General features: G+C 44.6%; 1 protein-coding gene across 2 annotated transcripts in view; it reads left to right on the forward strand.

Moving 5' to 3' along the window:
• The window catches only part of l3mbtl3 (L3MBTL histone methyl-lysine binding protein 3), a 34,911-nt gene that overhangs the window by 1,516 nt on the left and 7,586 nt on the right, over positions 1–25,809 (forward strand). For both annotated transcript variants that reach the window (XM_064340062.1, XM_064340063.1), the window contains exons 2-18: positions 485–603; positions 1,126–1,237; positions 2,499–2,667; positions 5,411–5,552; positions 6,375–6,459; positions 7,187–7,281; positions 8,127–8,231; positions 8,591–8,726; positions 9,432–9,523; positions 10,656–10,807; positions 14,145–14,221; positions 15,555–15,640; positions 15,747–15,857; positions 18,984–19,098; positions 20,743–20,845; positions 22,548–22,691; positions 23,161–23,283. In XM_064340062.1, coding sequence (XP_064196132.1) covers positions 502–603; positions 1,126–1,237; positions 2,499–2,667; positions 5,411–5,552; positions 6,375–6,459; positions 7,187–7,281; positions 8,127–8,231; positions 8,591–8,726; positions 9,432–9,523; positions 10,656–10,807; positions 14,145–14,221; positions 15,555–15,640; positions 15,747–15,857; positions 18,984–19,098; positions 20,743–20,845; positions 22,548–22,691; positions 23,161–23,283 — 1,949 coding nt within the window. In that variant the 5' untranslated portion in view covers positions 485–501. The remainder of the gene's footprint in view (positions 1–484; positions 604–1,125; positions 1,238–2,498; positions 2,668–5,410; positions 5,553–6,374; positions 6,460–7,186; positions 7,282–8,126; positions 8,232–8,590; positions 8,727–9,431; positions 9,524–10,655; positions 10,808–14,144; positions 14,222–15,554; positions 15,641–15,746; positions 15,858–18,983; positions 19,099–20,742; positions 20,846–22,547; positions 22,692–23,160; positions 23,284–25,809) is intronic.

Raw genomic sequence — 25,809 nt, forward strand, 5'->3', positions numbered from 1 at the left:
AGTTTATGTACATATGCGTATGTAACAATGGAGCAAAACGTTTTTTAATACCCATATAACGTTTATTACGGCATTGCTTGTTTTTGGTCAGATTAACTGCAATAGTAGTTTAATTAGCTTTATCTTCTGTCTAGTAAATAAAAAAAGAACAAACATACTGAATGTTTAGTCATTCAGCAATGATCATATATGTAAATTATCCAGATGCTTTTGCCAATCATGTCCTATTGTACTCTTAATAGCTTCACTAACATTTAAGATACTTTATCATCAACAGTGGAATATGGTATCACAACATGGTAGCTTTATAAAACTCAACAATAAAACATTTACTTTTCATTTATAGCACATCAAGAAGACCTTTGAGTGCAGCATTTAAACAAAAAGACTTTATTATGATAAGACTGTTGGGATTTCATTGTAATTGAATAGGCGAGTGAAATCATAGGTTGTTTTCCCATGGTTCTGAATGGATCTGTTGCAGGTTGTACCTTTCGTAACATGGAAGATTCGGCTACGCGTGCAGGTGCTCCTGATTTCGATGTCTATGAGGCGATGGACTGGAAAGATGGAGTGGGGACTCTTCCGGGGAGTGAACTGAAAGTATGTGGAGCAAGCTGACCCGTGGCGTAATCTCTCTGACGGACATTTTCAGCACTGCTTCGCTTTCAATGTCATTTGTGTTGAGATTTTGCACGTGCGATGTGTTTGCCATTATTTGAATACCCTAAATAATTAAAACGAATACCTGTATTGATAGCTTCTCTTTTGAAAGTGTTGAGTAGCAAAACTAAAACGCAAATCTGCTGTGTTTTGACAGTGCAGTGTCAGTACAGCAGCTTTGAGCTAATGGGAAACAGTGGACTCGATACATGCACGGGCATTTGTGTATCAATGTGTGCTTACATCTATGTGTGTGAGTGTGAGTGTGTGTGTGTGTGTGTGTGTGTGTGTGTGTGTGTGAGGGTGCGTGTGTCTCTGTTTTGATTGTGGCTTTACACCTGAGGTCAACACTCGGTGATGTAGAAGCTTGAGCTGTTTGTCTCTGACCTTCAGTCACACTGGCCGCCTTGATGTTGGCGTGTCAGGAAATGTGATGTCATATCTCTGTGTTGTGCTTGTCAGTTTCGAGTGAACGAATTCGGGGTTCTGGAGGTCATCACTGATGATGCGGAGGCAGAGAGCGTGAAAAAGGCTCACGCCAGGACGACGTGGGCCGTCCCGACTGCTCAGGAAGGCAAGGCTCCTTTGTGCTCGTGCACACACACTCATTCACACACACACCCAGACCTGCACGCACACACACGCTCACACACACAGACCTGCACGGACACACTCAAACGCACGCACACGCACACGCACACACACACACACACACATACATGTTCATATACGCACATGCACATGCGCACACACATACACAAACATGCACACACACACATACATCCAGTATGCACCCACACGCACACAGACACACACACACACATACTGTAACTCGCACATGCGTACAAACAAGGAAAATATACACACATGCTATGGCAGTCAGTGTATCTGATCATGCAGGCATTGTATGACCTTGATTTAAATAGCTGGCACATGGTCAAAGTCATCTGTTGTGGTTGACAGTATGCCATGTTATATATGTCTCATTTCATTTACTTGTCAAACAAAGTATGAATATTAGTCTTCAGAAATGGTTATAGATTATGCAGTTGACACCGTGTGAACAATTACATTTATTGCAACGGTGGGCATCTTGTAGTGTTCAGTTGAGCTTTGTCAAGCTATGCTGTTTACTGATGAAGCCCTCAATAGATACTTTTAAGTATTTTTCCTTGATATTTCATTCTCAATAATAGAAACTCCAGTATTTCATGCTTGTGGCAAGCATTTTAATATGATAATCATTGTTTGCTCATAATTCTCTTTTTGGAAATGCTATACCATGGGAGTTTACTGGTGTCTGCCAAGGTCTAGCAGTTTAGAACAAGAAAGCGTACCCACGCACCACTTTCCAAAACACTACATCCACTGCATTAATGAATGCATTATAAAAACCCTCTGTTTCCACCTTTGTGCTGCATATACACTGAACTACTGAATGAATTAGTGTCAAAGCTCTTTGTGGGAATAGGAATAGATTCTAATCTACAGCCTGGCAAGGCATCTAGAAACAAGCCCTCTTCCCACTCAGTGTTTTTCCATAAGCGGACAAAATCAGAGAGATTGAATGGTTTTGTTATGCGAGGCCTGATTTCTGGGTGCTCTTATTAGAAACAGGTTAACAGGTTATAAGACTGAAAGTCGGCCACAAACTGGGGCGACCCACATCCGAGCAGCCGGGTCGTCCGAACGGCTTTGAAATCGCGCCGCGGTCTTCTCGCGGTCGGACAGCCCGCGCGCTGCTAACCGTTCTTAGCGACAGTCGGGGAAAAGGACGGGGGAGCTCCGGAGGAGGGGAGCGCTGACGCGGGCCTCTCTCCCCCCCCCTCCCGCAGTGTTTTCGGAGGGCCGGGACCGGGCGGACGCCGGCGAGGAGAGGAAGGAGAAGCAATGGCAGAGGAGAGGACTGGTGTGCGTGCACTGCCAGAGGAAGGGGTCCCTCGTGGACTTCCTGCCCGACGGACGCCACTGCAGCGAGAGGTGCCTGCGGCAGGCCCAGCAGGAGTGAGTAGGCCGGACGGCGCTAATGTCACGCTAGCATCGCGCTGAATGTGAAGCCTTGTATTATTAATAAGGAAACTCTGATGTTATTGTATTTTGCAGTATTGATCTCTCCGCAGTTGAAAGGTTTTCTTTAAAGTTTTGTTTTATTTCAAACAGTGGTGGCTCGTTCAGATATATTTCTACATTCTGTGTCTCAGATGCGCCTTTTTCACTCAGCTGTATGTATACCGTCAGTGGGTGTGGCTACCCTGGTGATGTAGAACACATATTTTTGGAAGACGGGAGACTGAGATTGTTGTGTCGTAATTGGTGTGTTTGTTGACCATATTATCAGTGGGCATATCAATTTACCATTAAAAACTGTGACTTTATGGTGATGTCACCCTTCAACTGGAATTCACGCTGTTTTAATGTGGTCAACCTTCAAACATGCCTAAAATGTTCTGTTATAATGAAATGAAACAGAGGTGAATAGCATTTTAGCATAGGATCTTTGTCTAGTCATTTTTCTTTGTCTATTCTTCAGCACAAAACCATTTATCTAGAGCATGGAAAACAGAAGTAATATATAAAACAGTGCATTATTCATCCAGAGATTTTTGCAGTCACTGTGATGTTGTAAACATAGAGATTTCTTGGACTTAAATCAGATCAAAGCCAAAACTTTTGACTCCTGTCAAAGCTAGCAACAGAGTAGACTAATGGCGTAGAACTCAATTCAAATTGAATGCAGTGAACCTTGCCCTGTACTGAGTTAGAACCTGAAGGAGAAGTTATAAAAAAATAACTGATAACTCTGTATGGAGAATGGGACCGAGGAAACAAAGTCTAGGGCATGGCAAGCACTATAAGCTGGGGTTGAGCTCTGTGTGTAAGGTGAAAGGGAAATGTATCCTTGTGTAACTGTCTTTATTGTTGCAGTTAAATGGTTGGTTGGGGTAGGTCACACTGAAAAGTGTTCAGTGTCTTTCTGAAGTTCAGGGAAACTCAGCAAATCTCCTTATGAGTTGTTTTAGAGTTCTGATGTGACATAGATTGACCAGTATCATATTGTATCGGTGACATTTAAAAATGAAACTGGGTAGAATGCTGTTCAGTGGTAGTCTTAACTGAGAATAAGTATTAAGAGCAGGCATTGATTTGTGTTTCTAGTCCATCGAGAGATTGATCTTATTTTATGCTTGCACTCTGACCCTCTCATTTTTAGCTTGTCCCATATTTTCATGATACTGTGTGGTTTATCTATTCGGTGTGACCCTACCCTAGAAAGGGTACCTAACAGAACCCAGACTCTACACACCAAATAATCAATGACACCATATTTAAGTAATGTTTGTTGCCATACGAAGTTGTGGTGTGTCTGGTGTGCCTCTTACAGAGATCCCATTGTTCCCATGTCACTCCAAGTCGGCCTGCGCTCACACAACACGGCTTTTTCTTTTCAACCGGTCGATTTCAAAACCCCCGAAACTAGGGCCGCCGCCGCCTTCAGGTCGAGCGGCTTTGGCGGACCGAAACCAAAGCCTCCCCCTCTTTGCGCGCGCGGTCGCCGAGGGCCGTTCCCGGGGCGCGGTGGGACGCGGTGATAATTTCGCGGGTTGTTAACGTAAGGGCGCGCTACGCAATGCTAACGCGAGCAGCGAGCCGGAGCAGGCCGGCGCTGCGTTGCCGTGGGCCGCGGTCCAGCGCGTGCATCCATTGTCTTAAGAAGGCGGCGCTGCCAAGGGAACGTTCATCTTAAAGTGGTAGTCCCTCCAAGGGTTTTCGCACTGCCATGGCAACAGCAAATGGGGGGAAAGAAAGCATAGTTCCCGGTTGTCAATTTGTGCATTTTCTCAAGGAGAGAAATAACAGCACCTAGTTTAATTAAATGCCGAAATGAAACATGTATGGTGCTCGTGGCATTTTCTTTTAGCATAGTTATTTTCATATTAATTTGTGTTTTTTGTCAGTTTGGTGAGAATTGCGTAGTCCGTTGGGGTGGCAGTAACAGGAGAGGGAAGGCCGTTCACACTGACCCTAAAAGCTGTTGACCTTCCCACATTTTTACTTTAATATGAAACTTTTGTCAAGCAGCCACAAAATTACAGGTAATGGGAGTTCAAGGGTATCTCTCATTTGTCTTTGGAGGACTAAGTGCATTTTAGGTAATTGTAACAGTCAGATGAAGTAACCTTAATAATGCCTCTTAGTGGGCTACTGGGAACAAAAGCATTGTTTTGCAATCTATTGTATTTGCCACATTCCTCACATGAGTTTCTACATGTGAATTTTTCCTGGCAGTTTTATAAACACGTGATTTCCTCTGACCAGCCAGACCTTTCCTGTCCTGCGTTTGGCTGCGGTTGCTCTGAGGTCATAATGCATTTGGCTGCAATTTTCAAGGTCAGGACAGCCATTGATACACCGCAGATGTGTTAAATGCATTGTAGATGTGTCTAATGCTTTTTCAGCCTGTTAGTATTAATATAATCATAATTGCAATTGTGCAAACCGCATCGGTTGATGAAACGACCTGCTTAATCTAAGCTAGGCTGTTCACAACAGTCTCCCATGTGCTATTGTGTGGCATACTGTCATTAACTAGTTTTTAAGGCCTTCAGTATCGGACGGTGTAAAGGACAATTGGCCAGTACAAGTGTTCTGGAATCATTAGGGAAATGACATTCCACTAGCGGCCGCTACATATCTGACAATAGAAATGCAATCAGAAATAAAAGCGATTGATGTCTTTTGACCGCAGAGAGCAGAGGACCAAGAGAGACGCTCCCAAAAGCAACGGGGAGGTGCTGGGTTCGAGCCGTAAGAGACCCCTCCAGAGACAGGAGAGCGCCGCAGAGGAGACGGACAACCCGCCGGAGGCGCCGGACGACGACGAAGACTACGTAAGGCCTTCTTTCCCCGGGGACCCGTCACCGGGTCGCTTTGTCACAGACGCCTGCCTTTTTTTTTTCCAAAGCCGCTCAATGTGAATCATCCGATCGCTTGATTAGGCAAGGCTGCGCGTTCGTTAACGCTGCGGAATTATTCACCAAGGTCACGCTGATTTAGACAAAACACGCCGACTTTGTCTCTCCGTCACGTTTACGCAGCCTGATAATTACACAACGCATGCAGACAACTGTCGCTGGAATTATGCGGTGATTTCATGCGGAAGTGGCATACGATTTTAGACTGGTCTCTTGCAAGGACTGTTATTGCAAGTCTGTGATACACTTCTGCTTTTGTTTCCTGTGGGAGTACATTGCTTTTAACAGACATTCTGATTGGTGGTTTTGGGCGTAAGACAGTGTCATACACATGAATTTATAATGATCAGCTTTAACCCTTTGAAGAGAAGGTTTTGTTTGGAATGTTTTTTCCAAATTCTAAGTCAGTGTTCTAGAACTCCATTGCTTTCAGTCACCAGCAGTGATTGTTACGTCAGCATTAGAATGTTCAGTTAAGAACACACTAATCACACATTTGTGATGTTACACCTTAAAGGACTAAAACTATTTAATTAGATATAGATTATAGATCATATAGATTTCACAGATTCTGAAAATGAATTGATAATTGTATGAGAGTATTCCTGTAGTTAGTTTTGTTATGTTTTTTTGGTTATGTGTGTGGGGGGTGGGGGGTGGGGGGTTTTCCTTCATTTGGTCATGTGAGATGGGAGCGCTCTGCCGTGGGTGAGCACTGTGCGCCTCTGCCTCGAACAGGAAGAGAAGGCAGACAGGAAGACGACGCGGGGGCCGCAGCGAGGTCGGAGGAAGCGGAGAGGAGACGCGGCGCTGCTGAAGCACAGTGAGTGCGGACGGCGCCGGCGCGGCGCGCGGAGGGGGAGGCCGCGCCAGCGATGCCCGTTCCCTGGCGCTAACGCCGCCGCTCGATATACTTTCTCTTTCCCACAGATGGATTTCCTCTCCACGGGTTCGATTTTTACCCCCCTTTTAAACCATCTTTCGACCGTTTTTTGTTTTATTTTCCCTCAGTTTGGGGTTCTCTGTTGTGTTGGCAGGCCTGTCTGTCCTATTGCCGCTGAGCTCTCTGTAGGTTTAGGAGGGTTCAGACAGGGACACCTCCTCCAAAGCTTGTCCTGGCCGGAGCTGCTTTTTTCATTTTTGTGGCCCTCTGGTGGATCTGCGCGGTCATTGCGCTTGATGGGTGCACTTCACCCACAGCTGGGGCAGACAGAGACTGCCGGTGCACTCCGGCTGCAGGTCCCTGGTCAACCTGAGGAGGCTCTGTTCTGCAGGGAGGGAACAGGCCTGCTGACCATACCCCACCCGGGAAGATGGACAGACAGTCTGCACTGGTGCTGATTCAATACCTGACCCCAGGGTGTATCCCTGCACTAGGAACCAGTACTTCAGAAGGATGAGCCACCTGACCGACCCATTAGCTGATCTTTTTAAAAATGAATCTACACTTCATTTTGAGGGCGCATGTAGTGATTACAGTTATGTTGAAGCCTGCCATGTTCTCTGGCGCATATTGACAAACTGACCGACTGATGTTTTCTTTTTTGCAGCTGTTCCATATGGAGGAAAGAAGAAGTCGTGGTGCTGGGCCTCTTACCTGGAGCAAGAGAAAGCCATCGCTGCTCCCACCAAGCTGTTTAAAGAGGTCAGAGCCGGGCCTATCCACAGTCGTATTAATATATGGCCTAATTGTGTTTAGATTATTTTTTTTGATATGTCATCTCTGTGAAGAACTAAAATGTGGATGTTTTGGCTGAGCCTAATTAGATTAGCTTTTTGTTTTGACTCCTGCGCATTGGATTTGAAATGACAGTGAATGTTGCATCCTCTCGTCTGTGTGCTTGGGTATGTATGGCTGCTACTGGAGCTGGCTCCCTTGTTTTTATTGATGATGTGACTGCTGAGTTAGCGGCAGGATGAATACTGAGGTGAAGCATCTTATCCGCTGAGATCCAACTAAAAGCTTCAAAGTCATTGGACAGCACTTCACCTTACTGCAGGACAATGAGTCCAAATACAGCCAAAGCACAGAGCCAAAACTACAAAATTTTTGTCACAGTCCAAATACTTACAGACTGCACTGTATATATTTAATACAGTGTGGTTTAAAAAAAAATGTAATCCATGTAACCTCAAGTGAATTTATTTGTCATTAAAAACCATTCAGTAAATACATGTGAAAAAACATGCATACAGTATTAAGCAGGCAGGAAAAGTTGTCATAGACTGTCAGCTTCCTCCCTTGCTGATGCTGAGATGCTGAGGCTGAATCTGACATAAACTCATTTACCACCCTCTGTAGCATAATGTGAGTCCACTGCAACTCAATTAATTGTACTGTTGATTTTTATTATTCTGGCTAACATAACCGTGTGCGCTTCATATAATAGAAAATGCTTTCAGTGAATTGATGCGCTTATTCTGAAAAGGTGGTGTTAGAGAGGTTGGGAGGTGGGTTGACTAATAGGTGAGTTTCTATTTCAATTCCAGCACCAGTCCTTCCCGCAGAATAAGAACGGGTTTCGGGTTGGAATGAAGCTTGAAGGAGTGGACCCAGAGCATCCCTCTATGTATTGTGTTTTGACAGTTGCCGAGGTAACCACATATGCTATACAGTATAGACAGCCAAAGCCCATCTCTTAAAAGATTCAACACTGAACTTACCTGGAAGTTCATAGAAAATATTTTTCACTGTACAAGGGCCTGTGAACAAAGATTGGAACAGTAAATAACAAGTGAATGAATGAAACCATAACAGAAAACAATTAGGTGCAGGTATTCTCTACTTACATTAGGTGAGCTCTTATATGTGACAATGATATGTACTCACCAAATATTGTTTTAGAAATCTGCACCTCATTCTTTTTTATATATCAGTCCTTCAATCCTGCAATAGTAGAACAATGCAAAACAATATATGAGGATGACCATTAATTATAAATGTGTGCCTGTAGGTTTCAGGCCACAGAATCAGGCTGCACTTTGACAAGTACAGCGACTGCTACGACTTCTGGGTAAATTCCAATTCTCCGGACATCCACCCGGTGGGCTGGTGCGAGAAAACGGGACACAAGCTTCACGCTCCGAAAGGTAGGCGCTGCACAGTCAGCGAAGTACGTTTGAAAAATTGGCGAAAGATGTCGAGGCACTCTGAGGGAGACATAAAACATTCCAGCGTTCGCAGAATTATGTCTTCAGAGATTCATAGAGCTGTGAACGGGCAGAGGATCAGGGGGAAGTGGAGAAGTCGAAAGTGCAGGTGTTTTTATACGTTCATGAAATTAGAGGGCTTTAAGTGGACATACACCAAACAGTGATTGAAAGGTTGTTGTAAAATTTCGGAGCAGGAACAGAAATATTATTTGCAGAAAGTCAGTGCAAAAATAGGTGAAAAATAAATGTAAAGAAATGGCGAATATTGCTGGAAGAGGCATCTGTGATTGTGCAGTGTGGCCCAAAATGGTACCTTGAAAATATGAGCTTTTAAAATTGCAGAAACATGCTCTATTGACAAGCATTGTGTGGGCTGGTCTCCCACGGCAACGGCAGCTGTCACACTTTCTGCTAGCAGTGTATTGAATAAAAAAAAATTAGGAGCAGTTTTCCTGTTACAGACAGGGAACAGACATTCTCACTGTCAGTAAATTGTGTCTGATTTATTAAAATGTTATTAGAGCACACTGATTTCCTTCTCTAATCTGCTGGCGTAATTACGTTTAAATTGAGCTTCTCAGTTTTCTAGACTGTACAGGAACAAAAAGCCTTACGCAGTTTTTGGTTTTTGAAAATACACAGGTATAAAGGAGGAGGAATTTAATTGGCCGTCCTACATTAAGCTGTGCAAGGCCCAGGCTGCCCCCAAAGCCTTGTTTGAGAGCCAGAACACGGTGAGTATGGAAGACCTGCGGCCAATCAGAATGCACCACTGGCTGCACATGTGACTTTTACTCATCAAGGGTTTGTGGTTTAAACACTCAAACAATGAGGCTACTGACAGTACATTGAGGTTCAGTGCAAGGCTATCAATTGACTTGGAATCAACAGAATTTTGTATTCAGATAACAGGAGTTTAAACACCATGTGGAAATTTACTGGCTTCAGGGCAGGGTCTAAGTTCTAATGGTTATACGGTTATGAACATCATCATTGTCATCATCATCATCTCCAGCTAGGTCAAATTACTTCCATGCAACACCTATAGCTTGGTGCAGCCTACTTTGCTGTGAGGAAGCCCTAAAATTGTCAGCGGTTGGTGACATTCAGTTTTGTTCCTCTATGTGTACAATCTGTCCCTTATGATAGCTTTTGTAAAACCCTACCTACTGTGAAATTTACTCAGGGATGCATAGCTGGACAGTGTTTCTGCTTTCAAATGTTACACGTTCTGTGGGGAACTGGGCTTATAAGTAGTCGGTTACGGGATTGTATCGTATTTGGGAAAGTTCCGGGCACTATCCCTAATATCCCTTAAATATCCACGCAGATTAATGGATAATCGTAATAGTTGTAGTAAATAATCACCCTTGATAAGGGCATCAGTTAATATTGATAATTATGATACTAACTGGGACAAATAACTCATCGGACACAAGCAGCACACAACACGTATTAACACTGTAAAATTGTTGAGTACCCTGAGAAACACAGTTTGTTCTTAAATTAATTGAGCTCTGTCCCCAAATTCCTTTCCTGGGAAGTTCTGATTCTGATTCATTGGTTGTATTGCCCTGCCAAAATATATCACTGTTTAGGGATTAATTTCTCAGAATCACTTCAAATATCTGAATATCTGAATCGGCTTATGCACAATAGTACAATTAGCTAATATGGTGTCACTTTTCTTTTAGATTACCATTTGAAAATAATGATTACTGTACTGATTTGAATTGGGCCATTTGGGTGTGTATGGATATTGTTTGTTGTGTTGAAAAAGGCACATCCACACGAGAATCACAGCGGCTCTTTTCTGCCACTGAGTTCTGTCACTGAAATAATAATTAGCCCGCTTTTCTGTTCCAGACTGTCACCCCTTCAGGATTCCGAATCGGAATGAAGCTGGAAGCCATTGACAAGAAAAACCCCACTTTTATCTGCGTTGCCACAGTAACAGACATGGTGGATAGCCGATTCCTGGTGCACTTTGATAACTGGGATGAGAGCTATGACTACTGGTAAAGCTGTCCTTTGGCTTATTTCAGTTGTGTTTTTCTCAGCAGAATCTGTTTAGAGAAAAGGCCAATTAATGAATATCTTTTATTATGCAGCCTCAACTCTGAAAATCGCAATTATATAGAATGACAGACTAGCTAATGTAAGGAAAAACTCATAATGAGAAATCACAAATACATACGCAGTATTAATATACATTTATTTATTACGTGCCGGTTTGCAGTTCATAATTTATGTCGCCTTTAATATTTTTTACTTTGTTGATACTTTGGTCAATCAGGGATATTATAAACTGAGTAAACATGTGACGTATTCTTAGGATTGAAACCAAAAGGCTGAAATGGTATTTCTCCTTCTTTTCTGTCTTACTTCTCACTGACTGTTCTTCCTCATCTTATTCTTGCAAATCTGGCCTGCTGATTGTACAAAAAAACAAGGCCTGTAGATGTGTGGAAAAGTACTTGATGTTGGCAGCGGTCCAAGACCACGCCCAGTTCAGCTGCCAGACCTGTTTCTCAGACAGCGTTCAGTCGTGTATTCAGGTTACTTAGATTCATTTATCCAGCACGATCTGCACGTGTGCCAACGGTCTCTTATTGACATCGTAGCTGGGGCCATGCCCAGTCATGCTCAATGGAGACAGAAAACATGAACTTGGTATGTCTTTGTACCATCTCACTTTAAGAAACTCAGGTCACTATATTTACTGCTCATAGCGTCAGTCATTTTCTACCCATGTCAAAAGCCACGCCCACTGGAACTGCCAGATATGGTTTCCACACTTGTGAAAAGCTTTTGGCCGCAGTTCGTATTTCACCTCTCATTTAGCTGGTGTGGCCTGTAGATAAGCAGAAGCTTTGGGTCATTCCACCAGATCCATGGCCAAGCCGAGCCACACCACATGCAAATAGTGAATTGTACTGCTATTCCTGTGCTATCTACATTCTTAAAGCATTCACTTGGTTAAACAATATCTCAAACTATCTCCGGGTGTGGTTCAGTCATTTGGCTTGTGAGCAGACTGTAGTTTTTAGTTTGCTATCACTGATGGCGTTGTGAGCTTGTTTGCGTGTAATAATGGATGTGGAACACAAGATGGCACTGATTGATTAGGCTAAATTCAAATGGCACAGTTATTTGCGAAATAAAATTGACGAGATGAACTGTGCAGGTTTGGATGGTGTAGCAGCAGCACCAGAAAATCTTACATTTGTCAAACTAAAATAGAAAAAAGGGGGGAATGTCCTCCCCAATAAGTATCAGAGTTCCAGTTACCAGTCATTTCCCTACAGCTGAGATAAATGGCTGGTGAATCCCCTTTGTTCTGCTGCATTTTTCAAGGGCTGTTCACGGGGAATTGGTAGAACTTCAGTTCTTAGCGGACCTGTCTGAAGTATGAAGGATAGTGCATGAAGTTTAAATGGGGCGGGAGTGCTCCTCTCAGCTGAATTATGCATGTTTCATGAATAAATGAGCCGGGGGGGGGGGGGGGGGGAGGTTGAGGAGAACCTGGGGCGACTCTGTGAACGGCATCACCCAGGGAGGCCCCTGCTCCAGACTCGGTGTCAGTACGGTTCACGTCACCGGGCCACGGGGTTTACAACACCGACGGGCGACTGGGCCTCGGGCTAGAACGCATTTAAATTACACAGCCCCCCATGCTGGGTTCAGCGGTCACTGCGAGCCGCAGAGGCTAGCTTCATCATAGCCCTCGGACAGCAGTGCCGACCGTAGCGACTCCTTCGGTGCCTGTCAGAGGAAACGGACTCGGTAACAACCTTTAAACAGCATTACAGACTCCGCTAGTTGAACGCTTTTTAGGGCAGAGGTCAGTAGAGCGGTTCCCGGCCTTGCTGTGGGAGGAGCACCGTTTAACCACCGGATAAGGCTGATCTTAAACTGCTGCTGATGAAGGCGTATTGTTCTCCTGGTGGATTACGTCCACTAAACAAGTTGATTTTCATGCTTATTTGAACAAATGGACTTCTGCAGTTCTGGGTGATTCTAAGGTTCCAATTTTTTTTTCAGGCTGCAATGATAATAACCCATAGACAAATGTACCGGTAAAATAGACTAATGCAGTAATACCTACTAAACAATTTCAGCTACTAGAATCTGACCCTATAATAATCACTGACCTATGTTACCATCCAGATGTAAACTCAGTAGTACCAACTTAACAATGGTACTGAACAGTGACTTTGTAATAGCCAGTAAATTGCAAGATCACTGACCTGATACTGAATCAGTAGTTGCTCCTATCATAATTTCTTAACCATGGAAGATTTTAAATAAATAACATGGAAGATTTAGACAACACAAATTATGTTACTGACTCTAATGGAGCCTCTAGTCCTGATACTAACCACAGGCTCAGTGACTGCTAAAATCCTGGCTGGCTATTATAATAACTAGTGACTAATGTTACAAACACCCAATTGTTTCTGATATTATGAATGAATGAGTAATAACCAATGAATGGAATTACTGATCATAGCAACTCCACCCAAACCTCTTAACAGCAGTGTGCGGAGTGAGGAACTATGGGGAATACCTCAATGTCAGTCCTAACAGGATTACAAACCTTGTTTCTCAATTGCAACTCAGAAACATTGCTAATTGGACTTAATAACAAACATGAAAATGTTGCAGTTCTAGTGGCTGGCTCAGTGACTCCTGAACCACATCACAGAGCTCAGTGACTCAACAGAAACCCAGAAATAACAGAAATGACGAGCCCTGAACATTGTTATCGGATTAACGGTCACATTGAAACTGCCAGACCAGCGAGCGCTCGCATGTGAACGACAGACACTCTCATCCCATCAGTGTCATGTTTAATTTCACTCTTTGTTTTATAACTTGACGAGGGGGGGGGGGGGGGGGGCGGGGGGGGGGGGGGGGGGGGGTGGAGGGGGGGCACTACAGCGGAATCCCCCTAAGCCTCTGACGCAGTAGTGGGGGCCGTCGATTCTAGCAAAACAAATCTTTTCCTAATTGGGCCCGTAAGCTTAATGCCAGGAGTCTTCCTGTAGTAGGTTAGCGTTAGCTGCGCCCTCACAAAAAAAATATCATGTGAAAATTATTGACTAGTGTATTGTGCTTCAATTATGATATGGTCCTTGTGCACATTGGTGTGTGCAGAAGGCTGTTTTTCAAGGGATTGCATTGACGTTTGTATGAAATTAGCTGCTTTTTACGTTTGATGTATATTTGTTGTTGACCAGTGTGTTGAGTGATCTGAAGCTGATGTGTGAGTGGTGAGGTGCGCTCTGTCGATATGACCACAGCCCTGCCCATTCTAGGGTCTTATTGTAGTCTCTCTGTGTTCCTCTGTAGGTGTGACGCCACAGGTCCCTACATTCATCCGGTTGGCTGGTGTCAGGAGAATGGCAAGACCCTCACGACCCCCCCAGGTCAGTCTAAAACACCCATACAAACCCCCGACCAGTCTAGAACAACTGCGCACAAGATGACAAGATCAGTCTGAAATGCCCGCCCACATACACACATGCAAACACCTGCTTATGAGCCTTCCAGATGAGCCTAAGAACCGAAAATCTCCCAAATGTCAGCTCAATGAAAGGTCGCCCTCCTACTAACTCTGCTGCCGCTGTAATTAGCATCCGTTATCCGCTTGGCTAACCCCCCTATCCATGGTCACCTTAGCTTGCATTAACACCTTCTGTTTTGCTGATATTCGATGTTAATATTTGCGCGTTAAGATATTTGTGTGTTTTTGATAAATAACCATGTTCCATTCTTGATTCAAAATCGGAATTAATTAGTCACGAGTACGGTCTGCTCGCCATCAGCCGTACCCAGCCGGTGGTTCTGTGACCGAATTAACGGTTCCTTTCGCTCTTAGCTTCGCTGAGGGTTTCACTGCTTGAGGACCAGGGCGGGCTGCATTCTGCATTCTGCCCTTGTTTATTCACGCCGGTCGCCCTGCTGTAAATTTGCATAGAGAACGGCCGGGCGCGGTCGCCGGGGGGATTTAATGTTTATTATGGTTTCCACGTAAAGCCGCTGTCATCCCGCCGGCTTGACGAACCGCATCGCGGAGAGGCAGCTGGGATAGGATCCGGCGCTCCAATAACGCTGACTTTTAAACCGAATCCACTGTGGATATCGCCTCAATTATTACATTACTCTCTCACGGATTGCATTGTTTGTCTGACTACAAACGGGGTGGAATGGAAATGGCGTTTCGACTGAGGGCTCGGAGCCCGTGTGTGAATTAAATGCTGTTTTAATGCATTTCATAAGCTTCGAATGCGGTGTAACAATGTGAAGGAAGGGCAAATGCGACGGTGTGGGCTAGCTCACGAGCTAGTTTCCCTGAGACAACAACAACAGCAACCATCCTAACATTTAATCACTGAGAAAGTATTTCTTTATGAAAGTAAGTTACTCTCCCAGAAGACAAAAATTAACTCTTTCCTACACCCTTAGGCAATGGCAGCATTTATGTGTGTGTGTGTGTGTGCGCGTGTGTGTGTATGTGTTTGTGTGTTTCAGTGATATGAAGTCCTTCAGTGAACATCTTTGTAATGAAAACTTGGCTGCATTTGGTTGAAAAGTGAAAGTTTTCTTGCCAACTAGGCCATAGCCCGGCTATATTCAGGTAACCCTGAGCTATATCGGGGTTAACCTGCTTCTTTTATGTCAAAAATTTCTCAACCTAGATTTCCACCCCTCTAGACATCTAGCTTTCAGCTTTTGCTCACTGGCATCGTTGCTCTACAGGTTACCCGGATTCAAAGAATTTTTCCTGGGAAAGATACCTGGAGGAAACCAGCTCTTTGCCAGCCCCCGCGAGGGCCTTCAAATCGGTGAGCACGTCATGGCTTCTGACTGATCCCAGTGGATCAGCCAGCAGGATCAGCAGTGTGTGATAACTGTTCCCTCCCCCCCCCCCCCCCCTCCATTCCCCTACAGAAACCCCCCCACAGCTTCCAGAGGCACATGAAGCTGGAGGCGGTGGACAGGAGGAACCCCATGCTGGTCCGGGTCGTCACCGCGGTGGACACCGAGGACCACAGAATCAAGGTGAGGCCCTGTCAGCAATCGAAAACTGCACCGCTTCGGTACGCAAAGCGGCCGGCTGCGTCGTTGTGTGTGGCAGCGACGCTATTGATTAATTTGACTGGCTGTTGCTCGATCTAGTCTTGGCTGATGCAATAACTGTTTTTTTTTTTTTTTTTGCTTGCGGTTGCAATATGTTCTCTAATGGTTGGTCTGGCAGTGGGCCTGTCGCCTTTGATTAAAAAATGTGAATAGATATGCTCAGCCACTAATAAAAAAGAATATGTACTCAACACTTGTATAACCGAGGGACTAAAATCAATGGCATTAAATGAGGTGTTTATTTACAACATTTACACTTGCATCTGTCTTTAAAACTGAAAGTGTCTGGTCAAAGAACCTGAAAATGTATCCCGACTTTCATGTCAACCTGACCAGTCCTACAAGTGCTCTTAACATAATCACTAGGGGGAAAATATAGTTATGATTATAATGTTTTTTTTCTGTGCTGTAATTTTGTGGTTTGACAGCTTCCGTTTTGAGAATTCTGACTGCATGTGTTTCGTGGAAATGGAAGGGCTGGCCTTGTGCAGTACTGGAAAATAACAGTTTGCTATTCATTCATTGAAAATACGCATTCAGGTTTGGTCATTGATAATAAATGCTACTTGAGAATTTTTTTTGAATATTCATCATTAGCAGCATTGAATTTATTCCATTGATGGAAGAAATGATTGTGTTTTCTTGTCAATTATGTTTTTGTTGTTAATATCAGGTGGTTTTTCAGTGTCATCAGTTTCTTCAAGGGATAGTTTAAGCAAAATAGTTTCTGATGAATTGTCAGCTTTGCAATGGCAGGTTAATGGTCCGATCAAAAACATACACCAAAACTGAAATATCAAAAAAACCCAGTAAGCAAACTATATTGCTTTAAACTGGATTTTTAGTACTTATTAATTTATGGGTGAAAATGCTTGTGACAGCCTCCAGAGGGCAGCGGTGTCACATCACATTTGCACAAGGCAGCTAGGCGCATAGTCTGCTCTTGGCCTCTTCAGCCTGTCCAACATGAACACTGTCTGTTCCCACAGTGCCCTCAGTGTCTGATTTGATGGCAAAGTCGTGTTCCGATGCCTCCTCTCCTCTTTTGTGCCTCTATTATTCAACACGATGCTTCCAGCTGCCTCTCTCTAGCAGAACACACCTCCAGCCATTAAGTGCTCACCGTCCTGCAGCTCGGTTTTCCCCTCCATCCTCCGACACACAGGCACGCACGCCCACACGCACAGATGCACACACGCGCACAGCCACACATGCACACACCCACACACACACACGCAAGCATGCACGCTCAGACCCTCCAGCTTTTTTTTTCCCTCCTTCAGCTTTATTTTCTGAAGGCACAGTCGCTCCTGTTACTTACACAGGCACACACACGCGTGTGCACACACACACACATCCACACACACATGCACAGACCCTCTAGCTTTTTCTTATTTATTCTCCTTTAGCTTTATTTTCTGAAGGCATACCCGCTCCTGTTATTAACACAGGCACGCACACACGCACACACGCACACACACACAGGCATGCACTGATGCATACACACACGGACGCGCACACATCACAAAAGTCACTCGAGCATTTAAACTGTCTCAGCGCTTCGCCCGGAGTACTAACATCATTCCACTCTAGCTTCCCTCGTCACTGAAGGCATCCCCCGTCCAAAAAAAAAAAAAGATGTCTTCATGTTTCACTGGCTCTGTCTTCACTTCCTCCCAGCTGACTATGGAGGCAGCTGCAAATGAGAGGCCTTTGCTTTCGAGAGCGTTCCGCCATCCCAGAGTTCCCTGGGGGCATACCCATTTCCTCTCCGTCTCTCTGAGTGGCTAGCCTCATGTTCACCGAAAGGGTGGGTTTTGCTTTAGGGGGGAAACGGCACAAGTCCTGTTCGCGGTCAGCGAGGAGAGTGGTCAGAGGAACCGTTGTTGACTCGAAACAAACAGCTGAGCGATTCCTTTTCCATAAACATCACGCTATCAGGGCTTCCAATATCCTGTCGCCGGGAGGCTGGGTTTGATTAGCACAGTCTTTACTGCCTGTGAGCAGGACTGCGTTAGCCCGTGCTTGCACAGAGCAGAAAAAACGGTTTAAACATTGTACCCTAACTTGTCTATGAACTCAGGGTTCTCTTACCATTGGTTCTGTGTGTCACTCTTACTGTGTTCACTGCCACACACCACAGATGAAATCCCTGTTAAATACCAACACCACCACGGGTCTTTTCTCTTTGTTTTAACTGCTTCAGAGTGGGTTGGATTCCTTTTGATCTTGTTGCATAGTAGCAGTGTAACCAGCCACTGTCAGTTCTGTGTAGTGATGTGTGTGGAGTGCACTGGGGTGTGCTATCATGGGAGGCATGGCAAGCACCGCCTACCTTGTAGCGAAAATCCAGCCAAAAAGAAATTATTATTGGCAATGGATGTTCACCAGCCTTTATGTTTACAGTACATTTTCTACACATTGTGCGAATGTTGATGATATAAAATCCATTGACATGCAGTGAGATGTGTGTTTTGGCGGGCACTGGATAGGACATTCCCTACGACTGCCGTCAATTTTTTCCACAGGGTCTTTTTTTCCATTACTTATATCTTGACTCTTATTGGTATTCAGTGGTATTAGTGCCTTTGCATTCTACTGAATTTCTTGGCTTCACATTAAATCAGTAAATGTGGCCTTGGAGCCAGAGAGTCAGCAATCCTATAGAGCATCGCTCCATTCCGTTTATGAACATCTTTATTTAAATAGCAATTAATGAAATGTAAGCATTTTTAAAGCTTTTCCCCCCTTTTATCCTCAGTTTGGAGATGACTAGACACAGTCATCCCCGGCAGACTGAACCCCCAGCCCCCCACCCCATTCCTGGGTGATGCTGGGGTCAATAACGCAATTTTGAAGCAAATTTAACTGTATCTTTGCTTCGCGTTCTCCCCCCCCTCCCCCCCCCCCCCCCACCCCCGGGCATGTTCCCTTTAATACTGCGTGTGCTGAGACGGACGAGGGCAGCGATGGCGATGTCGTGTCGCTCGCCGTTGCCACGGCAGAGTTAGCGCCCGCGGTCACGCTCTCGTTCCCCGATTTTCGCAGATCCACTTTGACGGCTGGACCGACGAGTACGACTACTGGGTGGACACGGACAGCCCGGACATCCACCCCGCCGGCTGGTGCGCCAAGACGGGACACCCCCTCCAGCCCCCCATCAGTGAGTACGAGCCACCGCGAGCGGTCGTGCGCCAAGGCCCTCGGTCACGTGACGACCCCCCCCACCCCCCCCCGTCTCCGAGCTCAGCCAGAGCGGTTCCGTTCTCCGCTCTCGTTTTATCGACCCGACTGCTGTTATTTTTCCGTCCCCTTCGAATGGGAGGGGTTCAGAAACAGACAGCTCCGTCTCCTCATTGATTTCGTCAGGCTCCTGAGCCATTGTAGAAGAAGAAGAAGCCCTGTGCCGCTAAAGGGCAAATCGCTCAAAAAGAGATGTTGATTTCGAAAGCTCTGTTTTTTTTTTACTGGTCAATACCCTGGAAAGTGAACAATGAACTTTCCCCGTGCTGCTCGTCTCGCTGAATTCTCCCTGCATCATGGTGTCCATGGTAACGCAGAGGACTGGATTTAAGCGGTCTGCCACTGGGCTGGAATGGTGTCGTCAGGGTGAGGGAGAACTCGAACTGGTGTCCATCACCGCCCTCAAAGAAGAAAAAATAACTCTGCTTCCGCTCTACATGACATTTATTTATTTGTTTATCTAAATCTATTTTTGAATATGGCATTTTCAGTTATTCGTTAAAAGACAAAAGGTGAACTATATCTATACAAGAAATGTAGGTGTACACAGTGCTGTGTCGATGCACATACACACGTTATGTCCATGCATATTTGCATGTATTTGCATACGTACAATTCCTCTTGCAAATTTTCGATAATCAGCATTGACACGTGTGGTTACTTAATAAAGCTGTGCAAGAGGATCATCGCCTGAGGACTTGCGGCTTCTGCCAAATTTAGCACTCAGTCATACTCCAGTGAGCAATCACTGTGTATAGCAGCCTTTCAGCGTGAGTCTCCGCCTTCTTACGTCATCCGTTTGACGGGCTCATCTCTTCTGTTCCGCCCCTCGTTGTGCCACTTGTAACTGCTAACAAGGTATCTGCTAGCACATGCTAAACACCACTCAAGTGCTGCAATGCGTTGTGAGCAGCCGTAACCGGCGAGCAACATCTCAGTCGCAAATAAGCACGTCCAACAAGCGTGCAGTTTAAACCAGGCCTTGGTCTGAGTCATGTACCTGAACGCTATCCAGAATGTATTGAAGTACACAGCTATGCGACTGATGTATTATTAACTGATTAAAAAAGATATTTTTATCTCAGTGGGACTCGCCTAGATAAATAATGGATAAAGAAAATAAAAAATAGAGGGCCGGTTTCGCATGCTTTGCGGCGCTGAAAATAGTAGCACACATCAAAGCGAACTTTATCAATACTCTTCCCTGAAGGAATTTCTATTTGATGCTACCAGTTCAAATTATGACAAAGAAGAGAGTGGCAAGGGATGGATTTTTTTGTATTTTGCCTTCGCAGCATATTATATATTATTTATGAAAATATTAAATTAATAGGACATGCATATAACTGTTCCTGTAAATATTGATGACCTCTTTTGTGAAAAATATCACTACATTTGCATTAGCGAGTGCACACATTTAAAGGCACTCTACTGAAATGGAGTAAATTTTTGTGCTTTCTGCATACTACGTACTCATGCTCATTGTGATAGTATGCACTACAAAGTGCACAAGCCGTTGCATTGCTCTTTCTGTGAGCGCTTTGTTCCCTGTTTTCCGACCCAGGTCCCCAGGATATGTTTGAGTCCTCAGAGCAAGGGGGCTGCCCCACGCCAGGCTGTAAAGGTGTAGGACACATCAAAGGGGCCCGCTACTCCGGTCACCACAGGTATCCACCCCCCCACCACCACCACCACTGTATGTGTCTTTAATGGAGAGGTTACACACAATGACATCACTTTGAGAATGATTTGCCCTAATATGCTAATTAAGCTGATATCGCTCAAAAGATCGTTTGTCGTGCGGACAATGTTAAGTTCGCTGCCTTTGCATCAAGCTGCTATGTATTCACCCCTGAGGCATTGGAGCTTATAATAATCGCGTTTGAAAAGGAAGCACGCTCTTTATTGCAGCCTGAATGCATTATAGCAGATTGAACGAGATGATCCACACATGAATGCGGCGGAGTTGGCCCGGGGAGAGCACGGCAAGGCCGCAGTTGGCTGGGCGTCTTTCGAGGGGACGTACCGACAGCGTCGAGGGAGGCAGCCTGAGATCAGTATTCCTCACACGGTCTCCGGCTCCTCCCCTCCAGACTCGACTCCGCGTTCCCAATTCTTCAGAGTTTTTCCCACAAGAGAAGTTTCTCGCTGACACGAGCGGGAAGTCTTCGGGGCGTGCGCAACGAATTAAAAATTTTCAGGAAAGCAAATGTGCGATATGCATGAGAACTTGGCGGCTCAAAACTAGATGAACTGGCATGTACGAATGCGCAGGAAATGCATTATTCAGGTATTTGAGCCATGACCAGGAACGTTCGACTATTGCCGAGACTCAAACGTTTTTGCCTTTACAAAATATGAACACCCGTGCCGCTGATTTGCTAACTGGAGGTGTCGGATATTGGGTTGGAAGGTTGGATTCGTGATTCTTTCATACACGGTTGGCTCAGCTGAGCGGATTTGAAAGTTACCGAGTTGCATCCTCAAAGACATTTTCTGTGAGGCAATACTTCAGAAGTTGTTGAAAAGGAAAATATTTGGACAATAATAAAAGTAATCCGCGATCAAAATACCTGGAAATGTCAGACAAAATGCCAGTGTAAGATTATTAATACTGTCCTGTTGTTGCATACTGTGCTTGTTGTGTTGGCATGGGTGTCAGACGCTGGCAGCGGCTTCCAAATAGCAGGGCTGCAGCCTGTCATGCACCTGTCAAGTCGGGCGGTCTGATGAATTGTCAATAATGAGCCTTTTTCATTATTTCGTTGCTTGTTCGCGCACACTTTAACGGGCTCTGTGGGAACAGCAGTCGCAAACACTTGCAAAGATCCCTCGTTATGCTAATAGTGTGTGACAGTGGCCAGCGATGGGCGAGGTACGGTTGAAAGGACAGAGCGAGGGACGGAACGGTCCCCACGTTCCATTCTCGGTTTCGTAAGCAAGAGATATGACTGTCTGGCGGTCATGTTTGCTTTCATTCATCTGTGAATGCAGAGTGGTTTATATGGAATTTGTTTATACCAGCATCTCCCCCCTAGTAAAACACAATACACTTGTAATTCACAATAACAATACACTTGTAATTCGCAGTAACCTAATTTACGTCCAGAGGTAGACGCACGCTAATATTATCGGCTTCCTGAAATACTTTTATTTGGTTTCAGTGATTTATCCTCGGTGTAATACGCACTTGGTGCTGCTGCTTCCTGTGTTCTCTCGACCAGGCAAGGATAAGTGGGTATTTCCTGTGTTGTTATGGAGACAGCTCAGCATGGCATTTGGTCCCACAAACAAGTTTTGCAGGCGGCTATACGAGATTTTGCTCTTTTTTTTTCTTTTACCTGACATCTATGGTTCCTTTGATTTCAGTGCTGTAGGATGCCCGTACTCCGACATCAACATCAACAAGGACTCGGTTCTGCCGGACCGGCTCAGCGGGGAGATGCCGGGATCAGGTCCATCCAGAACCAGGAGAGGGGAACCAAACCCTGAAATGGCCGCTTTCTCAGTCCAGTAAGCCCACATATAAGGCAGTATCCCAGGATATGCTAGGTGCTAGTTCATGATAAAATATTCAACGGAGAAATGTAAGGGTTATATATAACTGTATATATATCCAGAAAGACACGATTTAAAGGAATATACTTTGTGGTAGTTTTCAATAAAATATTAAATCCAGAAAAAACTATATATATTCATTAATATATTCATTTTTGCAGTATTTACATGGCCTATTCTAATTTGTTTATTAGTTTCTTTTCCATATTTATCTTTATTTAGAAAGATATTTAGTGTTATTTTTTCAAAATATGATGTGTCAATATGTGGTTTTGCATACTTGAACAACTTACCAACAAGTTGGCTTTTTGAAATTGGGACAGATATGATGCATTCATTGCACTACCTGAATTCCCGGTGGTTCAGTGTTCTAAATTTGCCATTGAGGTGAATAGCAGCTTTATTTCTTCTCCCCATTTCTCAGAAAACCTTTAACCTCAAACCACAATCACGTGGACAAGCCATCTGGGGCGGACAAATCCATCACGGGAGAGGGTAGCGGTGAGCCTCTCCTCAAGAAACCTCCCGTCACTGAGACCAAAAGGAGGTCAGTGTGCTCATATGTCCGTTTGTATCTCCTGAGGATCCCAAACTAACCTGTTTGAGAACCTGTGCGTTAGCCTAGCGTTCCTGGTGCTAGTCGGTGTGCTAGTCTGTTTGCAGATCCGTCTTCCGCTGGTCATGCCAGCAATTGCCAGTACCAGACTGCGGCTGATGCATAAATATGTGTTCTGTAAATAATACCTTCTGTACAGCTTTTGTGTTCAAAAATGACTGCTAATATTGAAGCCTTCATTTTGCGGTTGGGGAAAAAACACCCCCATTTCACAAAGGTTCCAATCCGTTATCATTGAGGCAGTGTCTCAAAATTGGTCGTGATATAAACCTCCGTCAAAAGAGAAATAACTGATTTCCCACGTTGAGTGAGGGATTGAGGTCCCAGAAGTCATTGCAAATGTTCATTTCAGTCATATGACTAAACCTTGTAGCAGTGTTTGTCTCAGACTGACTGTTTTTGCAGCGCTGACGTGCTTGTGTTTCAGAAAGCTAACAGAACATGCAAGGTTTAATTAGAATAACAGCTAATCCACGAGGCAATGTAGCCCCAAATTCATAAACCCCTATTTGCATAGCGAAATGACCTACAAACCATCGTGAACGACTGCATCAGTCATGCCTGCCAAACAGGAGGCGGTAATCTTGTTCATTTTTGACGTTATGTGCAAAAAGCCTCCAAAAAAAACCAAAGCAAGATGAGGCATCGCCAAATCATCCCCTCACTGCTTGGATAGAAGAAGAAAAAATGAACAGATTTAAAGCTGGGTAACATTGGTTGTTTCTATTGAAATCTTGCTGTAAATATTTGCATTCGTTAACAGTGGTATTCAGAGTAGTAATAGCCAACACAACCACACCATAAATTGTTACTTTAAATGCATTCAGTGTTTGTGCCTTACTGTTTATGTGCTTTGTTTTCATTTGGTTCCTGACTCCTGATGATGTCAATGTGAACACTGCTTGTCTGCCAATTTATGCAGGTCTAGTATCTCCAAAATGAGCAATTATTCTGCGTGACACATGGGGTAGTCATACTGTTCACTCAGAAGTGTTGGGGCAGGGGTGTCTGATTGAAAGTAATTGTAAGGTACGATGTGACATTTTCTATGACTCAGTTCCCCCTTCATTCCCTCTGGCTGTGGATTGACTGCCTGGCGTTATCACGCCATGTTGCCAAATGATATACTTTAGTGCGGGCTTAAGGATAAACCTTTCAAATATGCACTATAGCTGGTGTGTTAGTTTGTGTTCTCTTATTAATGTCTTCCATTCCCAGTGTTATACTGTAGCTTGTTGGTGAATCTGTGATCTATTAGTAATGCCTTCTGTTCAAAGTGCTGCAAGTGCTGGTCTGTCGGTCGTGGGTGAATCTGTGCTCCTTTTGTAATGTCTACCAAGTGTTGGGCTGCCTTCTGTATGCAGAGATCTGTGTTCCTCTTTGTCCCCAGCTCCCCCCCACACACACACACGCTCAAGGTAGTTAATCTAAACCGGGCCTCATGATATGTCACTCACAGATGAGAGCGCAGACTGGAGATTATTGTGGTTCTCATCCTTTGCCGAGGCACAGGGCTAATTAAGAGCTTTTTCTAGCGCCCCTTCTGTCAAACTGTCAGCTGTCCCAGCTGGGAATTAGCCGCACACTGTTTAATCAAATTCTGTCAAAAGGATTGCTGCTCCATTAGATAATTGTTTTAGCTAAATGGCGCCGCACTGTGAAAATACATCCCAGCAAGCAGCTCCACGTCAACGGTACGTGAGGGGCAGGCGTTATTCGGGTTGCGTAACCGTGTTCCTTTTAGGCCGCACTAAAATACAATGCGCCCGATAACAAATTGTTGCTGCACTAATTGAATACTGGAGCTGCGTGTTTTTCGTTATGTCAGTGAATTACATCGTGATGTTTTCCTCGTGACGAGGCAGAGCATTTCCTGTCGTTACTGGGCACTCTCTGATGTCGCTCAGTTGATTTTTGTGGAAATGATAGCGACGTAATTACATGGGGAACACGTCAAAGTAGATTTTTGTACGACGTGAAATAAGTTGCCTTTTAATTCTTTTCAGTCAATTTTGACTTAACCTTGTGTCAGTGTCTGTCTCAGACTGACTGTCCTTGGCAGCAGTGACGTGCTTGTGTTTCAGAAGCTAACAGAACAGAGCAAGATTAATTAGAAGAGCGGTTTATTCACAAGGCAATGTACCCCAAATTCATGAACCCCTATTTGCATAACGAAGTTGCTGGTCCCATGGGGCTGGTCGGGAGGTTATTTGTTTTGGTGTTTGAATGCTGTTGCCTGATTCATGTGCTGAAATAAAATTGGAAAAACATCCTGATTCAGGGGTCCTCAAACTTATCCAGAAAGGGCTGGCGTGGGTGCAGGCTTTTGTTCCAACCAGGCAGTAACACACCTGATTCTACTAATTAAGGTCCTTAGCCAACACTCTAGTGGTTGATTAGTAGAATCAGGTGTGTAACTGCTTGGCAGGAAGGAGAGCTTGCACCCACACAGGCCCT

This window comes from Anguilla rostrata, chromosome 6 (assembly GCF_018555375.3).
Source record: "Anguilla rostrata isolate EN2019 chromosome 6, ASM1855537v3, whole genome shotgun sequence".
NCBI lineage: Eukaryota > Metazoa > Chordata > Actinopteri > Anguilliformes > Anguillidae > Anguilla > Anguilla rostrata.